This window comes from Callorhinus ursinus, unplaced genomic scaffold (genome assembly GCF_003265705.2).
Source record: "Callorhinus ursinus isolate GAN/ISIS: 27379988/994484 unplaced genomic scaffold, GSC_fseal_2.0 scaffold5, whole genome shotgun sequence".
Lineage (NCBI taxonomy): Eukaryota > Metazoa > Chordata > Mammalia > Carnivora > Otariidae > Callorhinus > Callorhinus ursinus.
This window is the reverse complement of record NW_027397067.1, coordinates 74301061-74321521: the sequence shown is the minus strand read 5'-3', so window position 1 is coordinate 74321521 and position 20461 is coordinate 74301061. Positions and strand designations below refer to the sequence as shown.

The following is a 20461-nucleotide window of genomic DNA, read 5'->3' as shown; positions in this document are numbered from 1 at the left end:
ATCCCACAACCTGGGTGTGTTTCCGTCCATCCTCAAGCATCCCACAACCTGGGTGTGTTTCCTTCCATCCTCGAGTATCCCACAACCTGGGAGGGCGCCGAGTCAGTCTCATTTCACAGATGTGGGACCCGAGGCTCTGAGTAGTGAATGCCTTCTGATGAGTCATGTTTCAAGGTGTGGCCCGGATCCCATTGCCTTTCCTCCTCTGGCCAAAGAGCCACCCTCTTCACTCCACTATGGGTCCTTGGGAACTTGCAGAGCCAGATGACTCATACTTGACAGCAGTTTTAGCCAGATGACCTATTATTATTATAATTAGTTGCCCTCTGAGCCCCAGGAAAGGCTGGGGTGAGGTGACAGCAGGTGACCCCTTCAGAGCCCACTGTGGCTGGCTCTCCCTGTCCTGTAGAGGGGAGTTAGGCCCCTGTTGCTAGTGCCAGGCCTGCAGACAGGAGTCCCCCAGCCCACGCGCTTCCCATGGCCCCATTCCCATCCCCCAGCCCCCAGGTTCATTGTCACCCCGAAAATATCATGGATGCAACACTGGGAAGCTGGAAAGAGGAGAGACAGGCCCAAAGAACCATCCCTGCCCTGAAGAACAAGGAGATAGAATGGGAGGCTGCTCTGGGGTGTCTTTGAGTTTAAGAGTTTCAAGCCACCTGTATCTCTGAGAGCCAGTCACCTTCGCACCCCCTCTGGCTGCCGCCCTGAATGCCTGTCCTGGACCCTCACTCTTTACACTGGAGGAAGCAGAGACTGCAGGAGAAAGGGAATTGTCTGAGGACAGAGAATGTGCACACGGCTCCCGGCCATTCTCCCATCCCCAGGCCAGTGTGGTCCCTGCTGGGGAGCATCCTGTCCCGAGCTTCTGAACCGTGACTCCAGAATTCCAAGGTCAGCAGAGGTGGGGACCAGGGCTTCTCCCCCTCCACCTCGAACCGGAGAAACCCTGCTCGGTGGAGCCTAGAGATCTGCATTTCATCCTTGGAATGACACATGCTGACATATTCAGATTCTTCTTCCCTTTTCCCGAGGAGGAAACTGAGACCCAGAGAGGCAGAGGAACATGTCCAGGATGACACAATATGTGTCAGGATCTAGGCACAAACCACTCTTATAAGTCTCATTTCTACACCCTTCACCTTTGCCCTCTGGGTTCTTGTAATTGCATAACAAACGTTTGCTGAGCTAGTTCATGGCGTCTCTCGAGTTCTAGGCATTTGAAAATGAATTTAAAAATTCTTGGATTTTGGAGAACTCACAGCTTATGGGAGAGGCAGACATTAGAGGTGATTTCTTACAGCTCAAAGCTGTACGCAGAGTGCTGGGTGTCCCGGGGGGCCCAGGGAGCTCCGTGAAAGTCAGGGCAGTGAAGTCCACCCTTGCACACTTGGCTGGGAAGACCAGCGGCCGGGAGAGATGATCCAGATTGAGGGCTGGATTCATTGGGCTCTTGGTTAGGGGCTTCGCACGTAATCCTTTCCATTGTAAATATTGACTGGACTTTTGAAAATCAAACGGGCAAATCTTGATTTGAGGCTTCTGTGACCTCTGGGCTTGGTTTCAGGGCTCAGTCGTGCCCACTCCTTTCCTACCGCAGGACCTCTGCCCTGAGTTCCCTGTGACCAAAATGTCCTTCCCGCCTCCCTTCACTTGGGCACTGCCACTCAGGGCCCCCCTTAAGGGCCTCCCTCGGAGAGCGCGCTCCTGGCCCGCTGACCTGAGCACCTGGCCTGTCCTGCCGAAGCTCAGCACACCTGGTGGTCAGACTTGAGTGTGTTTGGGAGACTAAGCAAGCCCATGGGGAGGAGGGCAGGGCGGGGCCCTCCACATGGGGCCTGGCCCACAGCCAGGCACCGCAGGGAGGCCTGGGGGCTGTCTGCCACCCATTTCTCCAGATGCCATTGAAAACCTCTCCTGTCCGTCCCACCTTATCCTATCCTCACTGGGGGCTTCTCTGCTAGGCTAGAGACAGAGACCCAGGATGGCCAGGAGAATCATGCCTGCAGCTACTTCCACTGTCCATGGGTGACATGGCTTGGTAAGGCCTTGCTGGCCAGGATCCAAGAACTCTAGGAGGTCGGCAGTGCTGTTCACCTGGGGGATCAGTTTCCCTGCCCCTGCTTGCTTTTCCTCAGAAATACAATGCGACACAACAAAACCCCAAACCCCCTCATCAATAAACCGGCCGGATGTGCACACACACACACACACACACACACACACCCCTCTTTCTGACTCTGTGGAGAGAATTTTCCTCGTCATTCTGTGATATTAGAAGGCTCAGAGCTTCATAAGCACCCATGAACTGTCTCTGATCAGTCCCCAGGCCCTCAGGATATATATATTCTTGGCAGAGGAAATTTAAAAAAAGCCCTTTCCTCCAGGAAGCCTTCCATGCCTTCCCCCCGGCTGTGTTAGAGGGGCTCCCTCCCCATCAGATCATGAACTATAAAGGCCTCACTGTTGTCTGTGTGCCTGAAACATGGCCCAGAGTCCAAGGCAGGTGTGTGTAAGTGTTGCCTAGTGCAATGGCCACATGGGGAATTGTTGACTACAAGGGGCTTTGGTGTCACTTGATACTCAGGACCTCCCTCCTGGAACCTATCCTCTTCGCTCGGATTAAATTTGAGTGTCAACAAAAGAACACGGGACCTGAGACAGCCAGCAGTGTGTTCCTTCTGTGTGGCCTTGGACAAGCTACCTAACCTTTCTGGGCCTCGACATCCCCATCTGTGATATGGCCATGATAATATCCCCCTCTGGGAGCTATGGGGAAGCGGGGAGCCCATGTATGCGGAAGCACTAGTAGGGCCGACACATGGCAGGCCCTCAAAAACATGACTTCTCCCTTGCATTTCTTTGTTGGGGGCCCTCCCGAACCCCCATAGGGCTCAGCATGGGGCTTGTGGGGTTGGGCCCTCTGAGCTGGGCTGGGCTGGGCTCTCATCTGGCAGGTACCCCTCTCCACATGGTCACCATCTGTTCTGGGGTCTCCAGGTTAAAGCTCCCCAGAAGGAAGGCTCCTTTCCAGTACTTGCTGGGAGCCCCAGAACACACAGTTCCTTAAGGGAAACCAGTTAGGGGAGCTGGGGCAGTGAGGGATGGGTTCTGGGAGGTCAGTTTAGCTCAGACCTTGATATTGGCGCCATCTGCTGGTGGGAAGCCTCCTAGGCCTCAGTCCAGGGGAGAGGGGAGAGGGAGTGCCTGGGGGGCCTGAGAACTCCTGAGTCTGACGTGAGCCCCTTGAATCCTTGCTGCCTTGCCCTGCGTTGACACCACAAGGGATGTGACTGTGGATTCTTCCTGATGATGAATTCTCTGTGTGTGTGTGCACGTGGGGAAGCAGAGGGGTGCCATGCGCTTTCTGCCCTCAAGAGTGGACAGTTTAGCTGGGGAAATGTGTCGACTCTTCCATGCATTCTATGGACAGATGCTTAGTGAACACCTACCACGTGCCTGGCTTTGTGCAAAGCTTGAAGGAAGCAAGGCTGCATGAGACACAACATCTCTGCTCACCAGCTTACCACCCATGGGGCCAACAGACACGAACATGGTAATTGTAATTCAGTGTGATCAATGCTATAATGATGGTATCACACATTCCTGCACACCCCACTCCATTCACTGGGTCACTCAACACACCTCTAGTTCAGCTCTCCCTGAGTGCCAAGTGTTATACTATGTGCTGGGCTGACAGTGGGGGATACCAAAGGGAAACAAAGTTGACCTGCCTGTGGGAGCACACAGGAAGGTTGGCCATGTCTGCTGGGACTGGAGAGGGCTTCTCCGGGAGGTGGTGTGGGAAGAATAACAGGTGTGTGAAGATGAGCAGGAATAGAGCAGAAGGAACGGCACCAAAGCAGATACAGAGGCCATGAGCAGTGCGCATGTGCTTGTGTCCGGGTCATGGGGAGAACCGTGGGGAGTTGGTACGGGGTGCAGACCAGAGGTCCGAGGAGACAGAGGCTGGAGCAGATCACAGTGAGGTCATTGGCAACTAGATCAAGGAGGGACCCGAATGCCTGGCTAAAGTCTCAGGCTTTTGGCTGGAGTCTGCTGCCTTCATTCATTGAAGGATTTTAGCAGAATGATCAGGACAGATTTGTGTTTTGGAAACATCGCACTGTGTCAAGTAAGTCTAGTCTTTGCAACGTACTGTCCATGTGACTCCGGGAGTTCACTTTCTGAGCCTTGGTTTTCTCTGCTGTGAAATGCCATTCCTACTACTAGATACCCGCACTCACCAGGGTTCTGGGAACAAGCACCAAATGAGACCATGGCTATGGCTTCTGACTTACCTACAGTCCATTCCATTGCAGACCATAGCTCCGGTGACCGCTAGGGGCCAGTCTTGAGCTAGATTTCAGGTGAGCTCCATTTCACAGATCAGCAAAGTGACTTGTTCATGGTCAACATGTAGTAAGTGACAGAATTTGGACTTAAATCTGCTGGGTTCATGCTTTTCCTACTACTGTACATGAAGGAGAATTTTCTAATGGAAGGAATCAGTTGTGAGGTTGTGAGTTCACCATCAGTGGAGGTGATCAAGAAGCAGCTAGACAATCATCTGGGCTGGGGGCTGTAGAGGAGTGTCAGGCTTCACAAAGCCTGTCACACAGTGGGTGTCAATAGCATCTGTCAATAGAATGAAGGAGTCAATGTACATTTCCCCCCGACGCTGTCCTCTCTCGAGGGCAGAAACCATGTGCCGTCCATTTCCCTGTGTGTGTGCGCACACAGGCCCTTACATCATAGCTAATATCTACAGGTGTTCGTTAGGTATGGAGAACTTTTAAAAAAATTACTTATTTCTGAGAGAGAGTGAGCAAGTGGGGGGAGGGGCAGAGGGAGAGAGAGAAAAATCTCAAGCAGTCTCCATGCTCAGCACAGAGCCCGATCTCATGACGCTGAGGTCATGACCTGGGCCGAAGTCAAGAGTCGGACACTTGGGGCCCCTGGGTGGATCAGTCGGTTAAGTGTCTGCCTTTGGCTCAGGTCATGGTCCCAGAGTCCTAGGATCGAGCCCCGTGTCGGGCTCCCTTCTTGGGGAGCCTGCTTCTCCCTCTCCCTCTGCAGCTCCTCCTGCTTGTGCTTGCTCTCTGTCTCTCTCTCTCCGTCATATAAATAAATAAAATCTTAAAAAAAAAAAAGAGTCGGACGCTTAACCAACTGTATATGGGAGAGCTTTTGATACCCTGGGTCCTACGGTTCCCCCAACAAATCACGAGGCAGGCCTACTAATTTTCCCAGAGCAGAGGCAACAGGCTCAGAGAGGCTGAGTGACAGCACGAGGGCACACAGCTAGTCATGGTTGGGGGGCAGGGCAGCTGGGATGGAACAAAGGCTGCCTTGTCTGAAGATCTTGAACCCCTAACTCTTCTGCCATCTGTGGTCACCCTCCCAGAAGAGACTGCGCTCCTGTGGTCCCCTCACAGCTGACCAAGGCAAATATCCAGAGGCTGAGAGCTCCAGGAGAGGCTGTGGGGACCCTTGTGTGAAGTGTCTGTCCCTGCAGGATCGCATTTCCCGACAAGTGGAGACCTCGGTCGTTCATGTCACTGCCACAGTTGAGGCCAAGTGGCCCAGCACCCTGTTTCAAAGTCCTGCTCCCTCTAGAAACTCCAGCCCAAGCTACAGCCCTGGGGTTGATCGGGTTGGGGAGGACCTGCTGCCGAGCAGAGAGTCGGGAGGGGCTTACGGCCGGCCTTGTTCGGCAGGGTCCTTGAGTATTCCAGCTGGGAGGCATCTTAGAACTCCTCTCTGACCAACCTGCCCAATGGAAGAAGAATGTGAAGCCCATGGTTTCCTCTCTGAGGAATATTTACTGAACATCAGCAACAGGGCAGGCCTTGTGCGGGATGGGGTTGGAGCAGCAGGCCCAGAAGATTCACTGTCCTCACAGAGCTCCTTCTCACTGTGTCCCCTTTCCAGGCTCCTAATTCCAAGAATTTAGATTTCCACGCCAGGAGCTCCTACAGCTGATACTGGCCCCGGGCAGGCGAATTGGGTAAGGAAAGCCATGAAATGTGCTAGATACAGTGCATTCAGTTAATGAATCCCCCTACCAATCCTTGGGGGAGTAACTACCCCACTCCCACTTAACCAGTGGGGAAACTGAGACTCAGAGAGTCTAGGCAGCCGCCCAGATGCCCAGGCAGCGATTGGCAGAAGGACTGAGCCTGCAGGGTCTGACTCCACGTTCTGTGCTTGAAGCCTCTGGTTTCCCTTTGAATCATCCGTCGCCCCCCCTGCCCCACTCAAAGCCACCCCCCGGCGGTGCACGGTGCTGATGACAACTTTTGCCGGGGCCCCTCCGCAGGCAGGGGACGCTCGCTGACATCAGCTTCTAGTAAGATGGCCTGTCCATGAAACACCAGGCAGCAGCTGAGGTGTGGGGGAGGTGATGGTGTCTTCCTAGGGGGCCCAGTTAGTCCTGGAGCCTCCAGTCCAGTGAGCCCCCTGCACCTGTGTCCGTCCAAGTGCAGCCTCCCATGTCCCCAAGGGGCCGAGCCAGCTCACCCGTGGGTGTCTCCCTGAGGTTCCTCTCGGGAGCACCAGCTCCCTGAGATGCCAGACAAGGCTGTGTCTGTCTGTCTGTCTCACACACATGTTTTCTCTTTCACACACACACACACACACACACACACACACACACACACAGGCTGTCAGCCACTTTGAATGTCCAGGTTAGCATGGCATGGCCACCTGCCCTTTGCCATGAGGCATGAACCATTGTCATAAAGACATGGGCTCTCTTTTTCCATCCACAACATGAACGGGGGAAGTGCCTCAGCTGGGGAATGAAGGTAAGACATTCCCCAGGCCTTCTCTTCACTGGCTTCCTTGGGAAGTCGGCCAAATCCCAGGACACGGCCCCCTCGCTCTTCCCGTGACCAGGGATGAGCCCTCCACCCTGTAGCACTGTCCTTGCCGTGGGGGGCTCAGGGTGCAGTGGTTGAATGGATGGGCAAAGTGCCGGAACCAGTGAGCTTGGGCCGCTCCGCCATGTTGGGCCCTTGTCTACATGGACAATGAGCATAGGACTTTTGGGATGCTGTTTTTAAACGAACACCTTATTCTATTTTTCAGCCCATTCCAAGCAATAGGTCCTTGGGCAAAACCCACAGAGCACAGAGAGTAATTCTGGCCCAAGAGGAAGGTTTGGAGGAAGTTCTGTGTAGCCCAGAGCAATAGACTAGGGGGCCATTGTATCTGCCCAGGATCTCCAGAATGGGACTTTCCTTCTGGGGCCGAGTCTCTTCCTGGAACCCCAGGATACTTGCTTGGCTGGGCCCTTGGGACACCCTGGGGCTCTTACCAGGCTCCCACTGTTTTTTTGGTTTTGGAACCTCTCCCTGCATTCCTCAGCACAGACAGGAGCCGGTCCCACGCCCTGCCTCCTTCCCCAGACAGCTCAGCTGCTGTCCTTTTACCCACGCTGAGCTATCCGAGCCAGGGTGGCTGTGCCCATTCTGCAGATGGGGAAACTGATCTTTGCAAACTCACTACCATATGGGGCCTACATCAGGTTTTCTGACAGCAAAAGCCAAGAGGGGAAAAAAACAATCTTTGATTTGCTTCCCCAGGTGGTACCCAGTGCTCACTTGGTCACAGCCTACTCCTAGCCAGTTCCACCTGCTCAGCCTCACCAGGGGCGCCCCCACCCAGCCACTTCTCCTGACAACCAGGGCGGCCATTACAAGTAGAATCACTTCCCACGGTAGTTCCCAAACCTCGCTGCGTGTCAGAACCACCTGGAGGCTTTAACAAACACTGATGCATGGCCACTGTCCCCAGATACCCTGACTTAAATGCTTTGGGGAGGGGCGTGGGCACTGGGACGTTTCCAGGTGGTTCTGAGTGCAGTGGAGGTGGAGAACAGTGTGGCCTACAGCATACAGACTCCTGACCCCCACGGAATATTCGGCTTCGGTTCCTCTAGGCCAGGCAGAGAATCTGTATTCTGGCCTGCACCTCTGGTGATTCTCATGGGAATGGGAACCCTGTCTTTGAGTGCACGGCAGGGGAGGGAAAGGTGTGGGGGCTCCAGGCTGCCTTCTCTTTGTATGATCACTCTCTTCCTCTTGGGACACAGAACTTCTGTATGATCACACTCCCGTGCATTACCTGCAGACGCCCTGCAGGTCATGAGGTGGGGCCCTTGTGAGTGGGGTTAGTGCCCTTCTGAAGGAGACCCCAGAGAGCCCCCTCGCCCCTTCCTCCGCGTGAGGACACAGTGACAAGACACCAGCTACGACCTCATCAGAACATGACCACGCGGGCACTTTGATCTCGGTCTTCAAGCCTCCGGAACTGTGAGAAATACATCTCTGTTGTTCATAAGCCCCCCGGTCTGTGGTGTTTTGTCACAGCTACTTGAATGGATTAAGACAGTGTCAGACCCTCGCCCCTCTGGACAAGGAGGGCGATCGTGAGGCAGGGTAAAAGAAATGAGTTGATCCCTGCAATGGAACTTACTGGACAAATGGAAGCAAATGAAAATGGGGGGAAAAAATTAAAGCCCCTGTAGGAAATGCTGCAAATGTAGTTTGGAGATGCTGTTTAACGATGAGCAGTAACTATGGATTTTATGGTGTTTTCCAGCGTCTGAAGATGGGCCTGGGGACGAGTGACTCTACAGTTTGACTTGCATTATCAGTTTCCCAAGAACGCATGGCAGCAGGCAAGGGAAAGGAGAGTCGGAAGCCGGCCGGGGCGGGGTGGGGCACCCAGGGGACTTGAATGTTCTGCTTGATGACAGAGATGGACCCCATCCTCTTCTGAGTCGGGGACAGGCGCCCTTGCGGGAGAGGAAAGGGCACAGCATCAAGACTACCCCCCGGGGTGGTGAGGATCGTGATTGGGCTGAGCCCAAGCTGCCAAGGACCCCAGGAGAGGAGATGGGAACCTCCTGTGGGGGGTCATAGGGGAAGGGCTGTCTTTCCCGCCTCCTCGGTGCTCAGCACCGTGCCTGGCTCACCCGGGGCAGGTGTTCAGTGACTGGAGGGGATGGTCCTGGAGCCTGGCTTGCTCGCCTTTGGGAGGCAGCACCTAGACGCTCCACAGGGGGGCAGCCTTAAGACAGAAATGGTCTGAGCAGACCCTCAACTATGTTCTGGGGGCTTCAGGAAAGGGCTGCCCTGCCTGGAAGCAGTTTCTGTTCACCCCTTTACTGAAAAGAGGGCCCTGGGGGCAGTGGAGGAATGTAACCCCCTCTGGCCTGGGCCCAGAGCTGTGGGACCCCCACAGCCCACCTGCCTTCTCTACCACTTTGTTCTCACATCTGATACAAGGGACAGGGGCAGTCACAGTATAAGCAGGTGGACCCCTATTTCCTGAGCTCCTCGTAGGAGAGCACCCCTAGGGATTTGTACCCATGTTCCTGGTGGAGGCTGGCTTCAGGTGGGCCCTGTCTCGGAAAGGTCTTAGCTCCCCACCCCTAAAGTCACCAGATCCTTCCATGCCTAGCCCTGGCTCCCAGGGCAGGAACTGAAGGCCCCACAGCTGACTCAGTTTTGGCCAGGCTGCAGGTCACGGGGTGTGGAAGAGTTTTGGGGATTTTTCTGCTAATTGGTTTTATAAACATGCAGTCTTGTGAGCTTCTGGCTGGGATGGGGGACTCGACTTTATAGGACAGGGCTGAAGGCTCAGGAAGCCAGACTTCTTTCCAAATAACGAGCCCTTGTGTGACCGTTTGTTCGTTCGTTCATTCATTCATTCATTCATTCATTCATTCATCAAGCATATGAAGCATCTCCTAAGTTCCCAGTACAAGGCCTCAGGGAGCACCTCGCCTTCTTAGGAGACAGGACTATAAAAGGAGTAACTGCATCTAGAACAAGGATTGGAAATTGCAGCCCATCAACCACATCTGGCCCATTGCATTTTGTAAGGGGGAAGAAAGGATTTCCCATTTTCAAAAAGTTGTGAAAAACACAACAAAAACAAAGAAGAATGTTCCACGGAGACCTTCTAGCCCACAAAGCCAAGACTATTGACCATTTGACCTTTTATAAGCAGTGTTTGCTGTTCATTCTTTGTTAAAGACAGGCGTGAATATTCACCAAAATCAGGAGAGTCGTACAACCTCTCGTACCTTTCACCAGCTTTAGCGATTATCAATGCTGTGTTGATTTTGCTTCATCTATTACCCGCCTACTCGCATACATTCCTTCCCTGAGGATTTCAAAGCAAAATGTAACCCCCATACGATGATCACACCAATAAAATCAGTTACAATGTTGTGATTTTCTCTAGTTAATAACCAGTCCTTAGTCCTTATTCAAATTTCACGGATTGTCTCTAAACCTTTTTTTTTTTTTTTAATTGGACGGTTTCTCTGAATCAGGATCAATGCAAGGCCTACGTGGGTTCTGCATTTTGCCTTTTGTGCCTCCTTTATTCGTTTTCATTCTACATAAATCATATAATCCTTGTGACAACCCTAAGAGGCATGTGACTTTTGCAATCATCCTCCCCAATGTACAGATGGGTAAACTGAGCCCCAGAAAGGTCAGATAATTTGCCCAAGGCCACTCACAAATGGCAGAGGTAGGATTTGAACCCAATGGGCACACCGCACAGCGTCTCAGCAGAGTCTAAATAAGGGATTTGAGAGCAAGATAAGAAGGCAAGGAGCAGGGGTCTAGGAGCAGGGAGTGTTTCTCGGAGGAGGCGCCATGTGCACTGTGTCCTGAAGGAGGAGTGAGGATTGACCAGAAGGGCAGTGAGAGCATTGAAGCTGAGGACCAACAGGAACAAGGGTATGCAGGTAGCAGAGATGCAACATGGCACAGAAATGACCAGTGGTCAAGGTTAGGGCTTAGGGTTCTGGGACGTGGAGATGGTAGGCTGGGGCCGTGGTCAGAGGTCCATAAGGGCCATGCCTGGCATGTGTGCATCCCCTGGGGGAGATAGGGGTCTTTCCTGACTCAGCCAGCACATTGTGCCAGGTGATGATCAAAACAACCCTGTGAAGTCAGCCCTCACGGTCTCAATTTGACAGATGGGGAAACTGAGGCCCACAGAATTTAACAGACACTGCAAGAAAATTACGCACTCTGCTCTTATGACTCTGGATCTCATACTCCTCCAGTGACCTCTAGGGGGCCCTTCTCTTGCCTAATTTCCAGTTCCTGCAATTCACCAAAAGGAACTGGGAGCCTTTCATGTCACAGGCCTGGAAGTGGCAGTGGCCATGGGGTGACCAGGGACAGGGCCAGCCCTGGAACAATAGCCAAGACAGACAAGGGTGGAAAAAACTGCCATCCGTTGAGGGTAGGCCTGTTCTTCATACAGGGGAGGAGGGAGCAGCTTCCTGATAGAGCCAGGAGAACTATCTTCAGCATCTAGGCCCATACCTAGAGTTGGGAGGCCCTGGACTCCAGCCCCCAGGCTGAGATTTGTGGCCTTGGACCAGCCACTTGCACCCTTACAGGGCAGGCTGGGATGAGGCAATCCTCTGGCACCTTCTAGCACTCTTGGCTGGCTGAACTCTGCCTCTGATAAAGGTAGTTCCTCCCTCCAGCGTCTGGAGCCCAACCTCAGCTCTCCCTTGCCCCCATCCCAGACTGGATCCGACTCAGGCTGGGAGGACAGACATAGGCAAGGGGCTGGCACACCAGGACACCCCTGGGAGCAGGTCCTGCCAGCCCTGCCTGCGGGATGAGGTGGTGATTTTGAAGCTCCGATGGCCTGGGGGATCAGAGTAAAACTCTGCCTCAGTTTCCTCCTCTGTGGGTGGGGGTGATAACAGTTCCTGCCCCGCAGAGCTCTCCTGTGGACTAAGTGAGGTATGTGTGGCCCCAGCTCACAGTGAGGGTCCAATGGGGGGTGGTGCTTGCGGCTGTTGAAGAACAGAAGTTTGCCTGGGTCAGGACGCGTCTCTTTGGAGTACGGGGCCTGGAGCTGCTGTTAAAGAAGTCAGCTGGTGTGTGTGCACATGCGCGTGAGTGTGTCTGTGTGTATGAGTGCACACTCGTGTATGCCTGTGTCGCTCTGTGTGTACGTGTGTGTGCATGCACACTCGTGTATGCCTATGCCTGTGTGTGCGTGCACGCCTCTCTGTGTGTCTGTGTGTGTGCATGCACACTCGTGTATGCCTGTGTATCTGTGTGTGCTTGTATGCCTCTGTGTGTGTATGTGTGTGCATGTATCTCTGTGTGTGTGTGCATGTATGCCTCTGTGTGTGTGCGTGCATGTGTCTGTGTGTGTGCATGTGTGTGAGTGTGTCTCTGCATGCACTCATATATGCCTGTGTCTCTCTGTGTGTGTACATGTGTGTGTACGCTCGTGTATGCTTATGTCTCTGTGTGTGTATGTGTGCAGGTGAGTGTGTCTCTGTGTGTGCACACTCATGTATGCCTATGTCTGTGTGTATGTGTGCACACGCGTGTATGCCTGTGAATGTGTGTGTGTGCATGCCTCTCTGTGTGTGTATGTGTGCACGTGCACACTTGTGTATGCCTGTGTCTCTGTGTGTGTGTGTGCATGCATGCCTCTCTGTGTGTGTAGGTATGTGTGCGTGCACACTCATGTATGGCTGTGTCTCTYGGTGTGTGCATCTGTGTGCACACTCATGTATGCCTGTGTATCTGTGTGTGCTTGTATGCCTCTGTGTATGTGTGTGTGYGTGTCTCTGTGTGTGTGTGCATGTATGCCTCTGTGTGTGCGTGTGTGCATGTGTCTGTRTGTGTGCATGTGTGTGAGTGTGTCTCTGCATGCACTCATGTATGCCTGTGTCTCTCTGTGTGTGTACATGTGTGTGAGTGTACACTCGTGTATGCTTATGTCTCTGTGTGTATGTGTGCATGTGAATGTGTCTCTGTGTGTGCACACTCATGTATGCCTATGTCTGTGTGTGTGTGTATGTGTGTGTGTGTGCATGCACGCACATGGAGGAGGCAGGATTAAAGGGTAGCAGCAACAAGGACAGATGGGCGGCCATAACCCCCAATCCGTGCGGCCCCGCCCACCAGGTTTGCTGTTCCAGAACTCTCAACAGGGCCTTGAAGACAACCCCTGCTAACGCCAGAGCACTTTGATATCCGCACCCCGTTTGTGGCTCCCCAACCTCCTCTTCCATGTGTGCTCAGCACCTAGCTTTCCTTCTCTTGCCAGGTCACAGGGGATCCGTGACCTGGGCTTTTAAAGTCCATTTTCCAGATGAAAGGCTAAGGCCCCGCTGGGAAGGGGCAGAGCTGGCGCTCTGGGCTGTGTGCTGCCGCCTGCCCTCACCCAGCATGCTCCCGGCACAGGCAGCCTGGGGCTCTTGTCTGCATTTCAGCTGGAGAAGCCGGGGCTCAGAGACTAAAGCAGAGCCTGACTAGGACCGCACCTTTAGACTCCTGGTTCTGGGCTCAGCAAGTCAGTTCATAGGTTCCTGCTCATCGTTCAGCCCTCTTGGCAATCAGGCCCAGGCCTTGTCAGATTCCCTGGCCCCTTCTCTAGCACAAAGCCTCTACTAAAAAGGCCAGTGTCATGGCTTCCTCCTTGTTCTCTCTATACCCATCCTGCCCAGCCTTTCTGGTTTTGTTCATTCATTCATTCATTCGTTCAAGCAACAAGTATGCGTTGGGCGCCTATAATGTGCATCCACAGTGACATCTACTGAAAAGTGTCAGGTCCAGAAGGGGAAAAGCATGAGCAAGGCCAGGGGTAGGGCACAACATGTGCCAAGGCCAGGGGGTGTGTCCTTGCAGGAGGTAGGAGTTTGAAGGATGATGGCTCATGCATGGGGCGAGGCCAGCAGAGAGCTCCTGCAAAGTGACATGTTCCCTTCTACCTAGGCAAGAACAAGGACTCATGGGTGCCCACCGGCTGCTCCACCTGGGTGGAAGCCAAGGGAAACTTCCTGGAGCGTAGCAGTTCCAACAACATCAATTTCAACGACAGAGAAGAGGGGGGAAGACATTTCAAGCAGAAGGAACAGCAGGGGCCTATGCACAAGAGAGAGGACACTTGAGTATTTGGGACAATGGCCCTTGAAATAGGAAAGAAAGTGAACGAAGGCAATCCCAAAGGATGAGAGGGGAAGACAGGCTTGGTCAGACTCAGAGTGGAGAGTATGGGGGTACTCAGGGCGCACCCAACTGCTCGAGGCTCTGTGTTCGACCCAGCTCGTCCCCTGGCACAGTGACATCCAGGAGTAGATCCCTGTGTCACAGGACACTGAGACTCAAAAAGGTTAAGTGAGGTGCTCAAGATGCTCCCCTTTCTAAATTCAAACTCCATGGTTTACTCCTGATCATCCCGTTTGCAGAGTTCACTCTCTTCCCTCCAATCTCCGTGTGTGGACTTGAGCCTCTAGGTTGGAGGAAACCTAGGGAGGGGCCGGAAGGAGGACCCAGCTGAAGGTCACGGTGCTCTCACTGGCACCTGGGAGGAGTAGGGAGCTGTAGACAGGAGTGGATGATGGCCCCAGGGGAAGATGGAGCCATCCTCCCTGAGATGGGGAGGCTGCTGGGGATTGTAGTCCTCCAAGGGCCCTGTTTCCCACCGGGGTGCTTCCCAAACTTGCAAGGCCTCAAGGTTCATCTGTGGTGGGAAGTGTTAAAACTCTGGAGTCCTGGATCCCTACCCAGCCTGACTCAGTAGGTCTGGGGGAGCCTGGGATTGCTCTTTGTAGGTAGAACTTGAGGATCCTCAAGACCAGGCCTGACTGGGGAACCCCTGAGATGGTGAGGCCCCTTGGAGATTCAGCTGGGGGTGTGCTTTCCAGCTTTATGAGACCAGCGATACACTCTGAGGGTTGAAAGATGAGATGTAGGTGAAGAAGAGATCATCTTTGGACACCTTAAGGGGAGGATGCATGTCATCCCAGAGCATGGGACACCCCTTTTGGTGCCAAGGTCAGCGATGCACATCCTAGAGCAATAGCATGAGAATCACAGCCCATGAGCCCTGCTGCTGATGAGATAGTGGGCTGCCCAGGGAATGAGTGAATGGACCCTAGGACTCTGGTGGCTCCAGCTGGAAGCAAGCATAGGGGTCAAGTCCAACCTCCTTATTTTTAAAACCATATATCAAACACTGAGAAGGCAAGCATCCAGGCCAGTCCACCATCTGCCCCAAGGACAGGGTGATATGTCCTTGCTGTCTCACAATATTGTTCCAACCTTCACCCCCAGACCCATCCTGCCCTGGGCAGGCTTATAGACACGCCCCTTCTCTCTCCTCCAAGACTCAATGAAGGCTTCCAGGAAGGGCAAGGCTGGACCCCTCCCTTCCTCTTCTTTGGGCCCCGGACTCTCATTTCCTTTCACTCCTCCCACCCACCCCTAGCAGGGCTTAGCAGAGCCACAGTTGATGTCCCAAGCCTAGACTTGCCTCCAGACTGAGGGCCTTGGTGTGGGTGGGCACAGAGGGTACCACATCCCCTGGAGTGTCCATTATTCATGTTTTGAGAGGCACAGTTCTTTCTCCTCTGATTCTGTTTCCCTTCCCCCCTCCACCCTTCCCCACTTCATAGAGAAGAGCAGGAGGACAGGCAGATGAGCAGAATGTCCAGGCTAGAGGAGAGACAGGAGTGATTTCCGAATTCAAGTGTGTGTTAAGAATCACCAAGGGAGCACTGGGTGTTATACGAAAACAATGAAGCGTGGATCACCACATCAAAAACTAATGATGTATGGTGACTAACATAACATAATAAAATAAAATAAAAAAAATCACTGAGGTGCCAGTTAATGTGGACTTACCTGGGGGCTGTCCCCAGGAGTTCAGGCTCAGAACCCCGGAATTGGTATTTTTCTCCTGAAGCCCTCTGAGCTTCCTTTTGGATTCCTTAACATGCTCCTCTCTGCTAGGGTGAAAAATCTATCTCCAACACATGAGCCATTCTTGTCTGCAGCCAGTGCTTCCAGTCAAGCCGGGATGCCCCCATCCCTGCTATTGGAGTGAAGTGAATCATGTCCCACCTCCCCTTGGGTGTGCTGGGGATTCACGTGCTTTATCTCTGTTTCATTCCTTAATCTTCTCAATAACCCAAGGAAGTGAGTACTGATATTACGTCTTTTCACAGATGAAGAAACTGGCTTGGTCGAGGAGCCGGGATTAGAATCCTCAATATCTTTCCCTCCCCACCTACTAAAATCCACCTACGTACGCTTGCGTTTTCCCAAGCCAACACTTTCTAGTAAAACACAATGTGAACCATCTATGGAATTTTATATTTTCTAGCAGCCACACTGAAAACCAATGAGAACCAATAAGAAACCAAGGAAGATGTTCTATTTGTTTAACCCAATATATTAAAAATATTCTTGTTTGAACATGGAGTCAATAGAAAAATTACAGTGAGCCTGTGATGTTCTTGTACTCATATTGAATTCTTGAAATCTGGTGCGTGTTCTACATCTCACATGGGATGAGCTACATTTCTGGCGCTCGGCGGCCTCATGTGGTGAGCGGCCACATTGGACTGTGCTGGGATAAGGATGTTGCTGTCTGCTTCATAGGTGTGGTTTTCAAGTGAGCTGATACATATAGAGAGCACCTAAGCAGTGTTTTCCTTCATTATCATCAGTGTTACTGAGACCTGGGGAGCTCCAGAGGTGTCGAATGGATGTATGATATGCCGAAGCCTCACCCTTAGACATTCGCAGTGTTCTATGGTTCTTGCTCAAAACTTCCTTCCTTACTTTGCTTCCCCGGCTGTGGCTGGCAAGCCTCCCAGCGCCTCCTGGGGCCCCAGCTTGGACCATTGCTGTCTTACTTCCCTTGCTCCCATATGGAACCCACAGTGTATGTAGCGGCCCCTCCCTGCTGCCCAGAGAGGTGACCAAGGTTCCTGGGAGGAATCCCAGGCACAAATCCTTGTACAAAGCCAAAGGCAGCCTCCTGGCATTTGGCTGCTTTGTTGGCATGGGGCAGGGGCCTTTTCTAAATGTTGGGGGAGGTGAGTCCGCTGACGGGCCAGAGGTACCGCCCCGCCCATGGTCAGGGTCTGGTTCTCCAAGGAGCATTGCTCCCATGCCCATTCCAGAGGGTGAGGCTTTGCCAAGCGCCGTGCCAGGTGGAAAATGCTTGTCCGTGCCGCGCTCACACCAGCATCCTGGACAAACGGCGAGTGGGAGGGGCCGCAGCTGTGAGCAGAGCCTCTAAGTTGCCGGAAGAGGCTCCAAGCAGGGGCCTGGGGTGGGGTTTGAAATGCTGGCTCGGGTCCAAAGCTATGGACAGGACATGTAAAGAAGGCGTATCATCTGTCCTCACGTTTTTAAAAGGGATATGCCGCGTCCTGGGCCACACTGCTCTGCGGTCTGTCCTAGGAGCGGAGAAAGAGCTTGCGTTCCATACCCTCCACGTGCATCCGTATGCATTCACACACACCATGGCGATTTGCACACTCAGACGAGCCGCGATGTCAGATACCCGTGCGCGCACACACCTGTGTCCATCCCCACGTACATTTGCACGGGAGGAGGGGCGTGGGTCTCCCCTGCACACTGACTACCACGGACCTAATGTGTGCCCAGGAATTAATTTCCTGGCACATAATTTGTTTACTCAGTCACGGGCTTCTGAGAGGCTTCCCTCACACAGCCCTGTGGTCACTCCCCAGCAGCGGCAGGGAGCTGCGAAGGGCTGAGGCCATGAGCCCCGATGAACAAGAGAAGGCGGGGAGGCCCCGGGTAGTCAAGGGTCCTGCTGCCGCAGCCACAGCCAGGACCAGAGCTTATACCCAGCCTCTCTCTCCTGGATGACTCCACCCCTGCCGCCTCGCTTCCCCACGCGTGGGTGGCTGTCCTCCGTTTCTAGCCCGTACACTTTATAGGGGCAGAAACCGTGTGCCTCTCATTTCTCGGCAAGTACCCGCACCAGGGAGCCAGCAGGGGGTATGGCAAAGCGCAGGACCAAGGTTCAAAATCAACTCTGCTGATTACCAGCTGTGTGGCCTTGGGCGCATTACTAAACCTCTCAGACCTTCAGTTTCGGCATCTACAAAGAGGGATCATCGCATCTGCTTCAGGGTATTGCTATGACAGTTTCAGGAAGTGTTCAATAAGTGCTAGTGAATGTCTGTTGCATGATTCGAGGAGGGTCTTACCGGCATACATATAGAGCCCTTGGCACAGGACGTGACAGCACCCGCTAAATGCAGCCCCTTTGTCGTGGTGCAGGGTGGATACTCTCCACGTAGCAGGGAGAAAAGAACAAGGAGATGGAAAAACCAGCCGTATCTGCCGTCACCTTTATCATAGTTCACGTTCCCAAGTCACTTGGCCGAGTTTCTGAGCTCACTGCCCTGTCCTTCTCAGTTTATCTCTTCCTGGTTGGCATCTTGCTCGTTCAATTACGGAACCTTTAGATAATTTTTCACTATCCAATAGGGCAAGTCTTCCTCAGAACGCTACTTCCTCAAAGTTTTTTCCTGGCAATTCTCACAAAACTTTTCTTCCATATGAACATCTACAATCATTTTTCCAGTAAAATCCCACTGGGCCCCTGGGGGACTTGCATTCCTATTATATATTAATGAGCAGAGGTCGGCCATGTACGGAGTTCGGCCAGAAAGCAGAGACCTGGCCACCATCTGTCCCACAGCCCTCACTGGGGGCGTCAGGTGCCCTGAGAGCTCCCTTTGTCCGGGAGCGCCTGGATCGGACACCAGTGTGGGCTGGGTCGTGTCGGGTGCCCAGAAAAGGTCCTCGGGGTGGGGCGAGCTGCCGAGAAGAGGGGCGCCGAGCCTCCCCTCCACTCTGCCGCCTAGGTCTGTCTGGACTCTTGGATCCCGTGCTGTACGGCCCCATAGCAGAGCCCGGGGGCCCCTCTCTTCCCCAGGACCTCCTGTTCTGGGAGGCAACGGGCTCCCATGTACTTGGCCCTGCCTGCAGCTTCTTTCCCTCTCTTCGCTCAGACTCCTGCCACCCTACACATCTCACCTCTCCCCCATCCATCCCTTGTCCTCCCAGCCATAACAGCCCCCAGTAAAGGCTGCTTCGGCTCCTCGTGGCTGCTCCAGCCTGTAGGAAAGGCTCAGTTGCCCCTCAGCTAGGAAAGCTCTGGAAGAAAGAGCAGGGTTTGGCAGGGGAAGATCTAAACTGGAGCCCTGGCCACTTACTCACTGTGAGACTCTGAACAAGTCCCTTGCTTGCCTTAAGCTTCCATTTCTTTCTTCTGCAAAATGAAGTTAGTATCTCCTTTTATAGCACGGCTTGGCACCCACTGTGGGCGGGCACCACGCAAGATTCAAAGGATTTGACAATGAATTACACAGATACACTCCTTGCCCACCTTAAGCCTACTACGGCGCTTGGAGGAACCTCCATCCCCCAGGTGCAGAGGCAACCGGGCTGTGGTGGGCCACCAGCTCTCAGCCTCAGATCTGGTTGAGTCAGAATCGGTGTCTTTGAGCCCGTGGGCGAGTCGCTATACCCCTGAGCCTCAGCTCCCTCATCCCCAAATGGGGCGCATTGATCCCCAAGGAAGCTACCATTGGGAGGGGGTAACGAAATCCTTCTTTGCCGCCTTCCCTCTGTCTCTCGGCTTTACTACTGGCAGAAGGCACTGGCTGGGGCTGTGGGGTCTTGGATTCAGTTCTTCCCAGCTGCCCACCTCCTGCCCGCCCTGGGCCTGCCTCTATACCCACAGCCAGCAGGCTGCGTGCTTCTTGGAGGTGCAGACCCTTCCCCGTTCCCTTCGGAGTGCCCTGGGCTAGACAGAGGAGAGAGAGAACCCTCGGGATCCCCCGAAAGAGTAGGTGTCACGCGCAGGGCCCCAGGGTGCACGCTTCATAAGCTGCAGAGGGCTGTGCCAGCCCAAGGCACCAGCAGTTGGGGGTGGAAACCACCCCAAGCAATGTTTGCTCAAGAGAGGCACTTGTGTTGAAAGCTGGCATTTTCCTTTCCAGCTTCTCCGGGTGTTTTCCGACTCCTCTCTGTGTCGTATCCCCAGCGCTTGGAGACTCACGTTCCAAACCCAGGACGTTACAAGTCTCCTGCCAACGTCTTCGCTTAGCACTACGCGGGGATGAGTGACTGGCCCAAGGTCACACGGCCAGCCTGGGCAGAGCTGGGACTGGAGTCCAGGCCCCCGACTCCCTGCTCCAACAAGTGTCCCTTTCTGCTGAGTTTCAGGTGGGAAAGAAGGGCATGGACCACCTGTTTGCTTTGTCCGCCCCCGGGGGGGCTGCCCCCTCCCCCTCCCCCGACTCCGCCAGGATCAGCTGACCCCGCACAGTCCCGCCCCCCCCCAGCCCCCGGGCTTCGCCCTGGCCCCTACGTGGCTGCCAGCTTGCCCCCACACTTCCAGCCCCTCTCCATCTGCCCACCCGTGTAGCAGAACGGGCTGGAGAATGAGATGAGGGCCCCTCTGTAAGCCCCTGCAGGCGGGACTCACCGCGGCCGGGGCGCTTCCCGCGGCTACTGCCGTCACCGCTGCCAGTGTCCAGGGCAGGAGCCACCTCATGCCTGGAAGTCAGGGGCAAAGGCATCGACTGAGCCGCCCAGAGGATCCGGCC

General features: G+C 53.9%; 1 protein-coding gene across 1 annotated transcript in view; it reads right to left on the bottom strand.

Moving 5' to 3' along the window:
* Nucleotides 1-20461, bottom strand: part of CCN4 (cellular communication network factor 4) — a 37088-nt gene extending 16627 nt beyond the window's left edge. The window contains exon 1 of the mRNA XM_025871158.2: nucleotides 20341-20461. Within this exon, the coding sequence (XP_025726943.1) occupies nucleotides 20341-20409 (69 nt within the window). The 5' untranslated portion in view covers nucleotides 20410-20461. The remainder of the gene's footprint in view (nucleotides 1-20340) is intronic.